Source organism: Limulus polyphemus, unplaced genomic scaffold, assembly GCF_000517525.1.
Source record: "Limulus polyphemus unplaced genomic scaffold, Limulus_polyphemus-2.1.2 Scaffold271, whole genome shotgun sequence".
NCBI classification, from domain to species: domain Eukaryota; kingdom Metazoa; phylum Arthropoda; class Merostomata; order Xiphosura; family Limulidae; genus Limulus; species Limulus polyphemus.
In genome coordinates, this window is record NW_013665881.1 from 611,615 (window position 1) to 615,132 (window position 3,518).

General features: G+C 30.2%; 1 protein-coding gene across 3 annotated transcripts in view; it reads right to left on the bottom strand.

Moving 5' to 3' along the window:
* The window catches only part of LOC111085199 (sperm surface protein Sp17-like), a 26,341-nt gene that overhangs the window by 5,115 nt on the left and 17,708 nt on the right, over positions 1 to 3,518 (bottom strand). For all 3 annotated transcript variants that reach the window (XM_022382693.1, XM_022382694.1, XM_022382695.1), the window contains exons 2-3: positions 3,058 to 3,173; positions 1,417 to 1,573 (exon numbers count right to left, since the gene is read on the bottom strand). In XM_022382693.1, coding sequence (XP_022238401.1) covers positions 1,417 to 1,573; positions 3,058 to 3,173 — 273 coding nt within the window. The remainder of the gene's footprint in view (positions 1 to 1,416; positions 1,574 to 3,057; positions 3,174 to 3,518) is intronic.

The window sequence follows — 3,518 nt, forward strand, 5'->3', positions numbered from 1 at the left end:
GACTAGAATCATATTGGGTTAATATTCTAATGTTATAATGCATGCATTATAGACTAGAATCATATTGGGTTAATATTCTAATGTTATAATGCATGCATTATAGACTAGAATCATATTGAGTTATATTGTAATGTTATAATGCATGCATTATAGACTAGAATCATATTGGGTTAATATTGTAATGTTATAATGCATGCATTATAGACTAGAATCATATTGGGTTAATATTGTAATGTTATAATGCATGCATTATAGACTAGAATCATATGGGGTTAATATTCTAATGTTATAATGCATGCATATAGACGAGAATCATATTGGGTTAATATTCTAATGTTATAATGCATGCATATAGACTAGAATCATATTGGGTTAATATTCTAATGTTATAATGCATGCATTATAGACTAGAATCATATTGAGTTATATTGTAATATTATAATGCCTGCATTATAGACTAGAATCATATTGGGTTAATATTCTAATGTTATAATGCATGTATTATAGACTAGATATTTTTTGTCCTTTCCATAATTATAGCACATAACTACAAGTATCCTTAAAGAATTTTAGGATGTTAAATCCATAAGATTTAATGATCCTGCCATTACAATTCGATTATTACAGAAAAACAGGGGTTTCTGTTAACCATATCAAAGCTAGCTACCTACATTGACCGGAACTAAGATCTAACCCAACAACTGGTGTAGCTAATTTAATACATCGGTTTAAATAGGAATAATCACTGTTTAGAATGCACTGGTTCATCAGTTCGATTCCTTGCTCTTATTGATATTTTTGGCCATATTCCCATTAATGTCTCCCAAGGTTCGGTCAGCTTTAAGGATTTAGGCTAGTTCTAAATCAATGTACAAACCAACAATACAAACTAATCTCCATAAGAAAATGTATAATAAATAAAGGCAAAATAATAAAAATGAGTATATGACCAAGTGTATTTTCTAATCATGTAAATAGCAAAACAACATGACAAATTTTATTTCTTTAACCATGCATTCTTAGTGGTCGGATAAAATGGTATTTCGAATGATACAATTATTTGGCTATGAACCTCTTTTATATAGTAACCGATGAAATTTATTATTACAGAACAGAAAATGTTAATTTGCTCGCCTGGTGTCACTATTATTGATTGTCGAGTTTTATACAAACAGAAGAATCAGTTATTAAATCTACTTGATGTTACAAATAAGTAATGGTTTACATAAATACCAAGGGAAACTTTGTGTTTGATTACCCACCTTTTTTTAATTGGAGATAAGGTTAAGTTTTTTTCAGACGCTATTAGGCATTTTCAAGTTATTGGCAGACACTGGTTATACACCTTATATTTTGTTCATATTCTGTTACGCTTATTCGTTTCATTCATTTGGGCAGTTTAAGTTTTTCTATCACCTGTTTCGTCCTTGTTGGCCACTTCATTCGAATCATTCTGAGCTTTCAGGTCTTTTCGTACTTTATGACCTCGAAACGAGGCCTGTATCTTGGTTGCCGCTTCACTAAGTTGAGGATCATCAGAACCAAAGGAATCTTCTTTATGTCCATTTACTTTCTGCAAAAATAAATATGAAGAAGGCATGTGTTTGTTTGTTTTCTAAAAAGAATATACATGCCCCACCGCGGATAGAAAAAATGGTAAATGAAATGAGTGTTTCAAATAACACCCATTATAATTTCAAATTAGTCATGATAATATTAGCAAAAGCGAAATAATTAAACTGAATTCTCAAATATCTTCGCATAACTAGTTGTAAACTGTAAGAAAAAATTTATATATGGGGTATTGTGGGCTTTAGCACCCATATCTGCCATTAATTTAACGTTATAAGTCCATAAACTTACTGCTAGCCAAGCGACAGCATCTCTATTTTCCCATAAATGTTGGAGTACTTTTTAAATATTGAATCAAACTCCTCATGCAAATATATTCTCAAATGTCTTGACATTTAGCCCATGTATCGCATAAAATATCTTTCAAGCTTAAAATACCTATCAAACTTACAGGCATTTTTTTTTCATATCACAAAATTGCCTATAAATCAACAAAACATAAACACATAGAAAAATAGAGGTAACATATCTCCTTCAAAAATATATTAACTAAAAAAATATTTAATGTTTTAAATATATTATTCTGTTGTAAGTTTTCAACTAAAAGTTCATGAACACGTTCTAAAGTTTCTAAACATTATAACATTTTTCAGTATTTTCTTTTAACGGATATTCTTCGGTAGATGTCCCCAGGTAGGTCAGTGGTAACTTTACGGGTTCACGGTGCTAAAATATTGAGTTCGATTCCCGAAGGTGGACAGATCGCAGATGACCCATTGTGTATCTTTGCGCTAAAAAGAAAACCTCGGTAAAACTGGCTCAGGTCGACATTTCTTCGACACACAGACTTGAATTTGTTTATCAAAATGTCTATCTTCAGCTAACCCTACCAAAACATATTCTTCTCTTAAAGCCTAAAATAAACCAGCTTTTGCCCAGCTAATTCTTAAAATATATATATATATATATTTCTATAAGAAATAAACACTCATACGTCACAGTTTTGGTTTTTATTTGTTTGTTGTTAAACACAAAGCTACACAATGAGCTATCGATGCTCTGCCCACCCCAGATATCGAAACCCGGTTTTTAGCGTTATAAGCCTTTAGACTTGCCGCTGAAACACTACAGGAACATCATGATAGATTTTTGTTATTTTTATCAATGTAGTTCGGAAAATATTATAAAAAGAAGATGTTATTTAATTTGGTTGAGCTAATTAACTTCTCTGGGGAGTTTTATGTACTTTTTATTAGCTTTTCGAAATATTTACACATAGTATTTCTGTCGAAAGTGTAATGATATCCTTGTCTTACTCGAAATATTTACACATAGTATTTCTGTCGAAAATGTAATGATATCCTTGTCTTACTCGAAATATTTACACATAGTGTTTCTGTCGAAAGTGTAATGATATCCTTGTCTTACTCGAAATATTTACACATAGTATTTCTGTCGAAAGTGGTAATGATATCCTTGTCTTACTCGTGAAGAATCCTCGATTTTCATCTTTTCCACTTCTTTCCGAGCTTTAAATCCACGAAAAGATGCTTGAATCTTCATGGCTGCCTTTTCTTCTTCAGGAGTTGAAACTTGATCAGCTGAAGAAAATATATGAAGATTTATACATCACATACCTTGTTTCACATTAAACTTATATCACAAGAATGATTAAAACATGATAACACTGTAGAGATAAATATCTTTTAAAAACTTTTAATACGTTTTGTTTACAAAATCGATAATGACTTTCTAATTTAAATTGCGCAGGAACTCGTGATTTTTCGTAACTCTATAACAGACCTACGTAATCATTAGTGTTTCAAAAACTTGAAAAATCAGCAACCTCGGCCTAATTAAATCTTAAAATAAAAAATAGTATTACAATATATATATATATATATATATATATATTGTATTATATATATATATATATGTATTATATT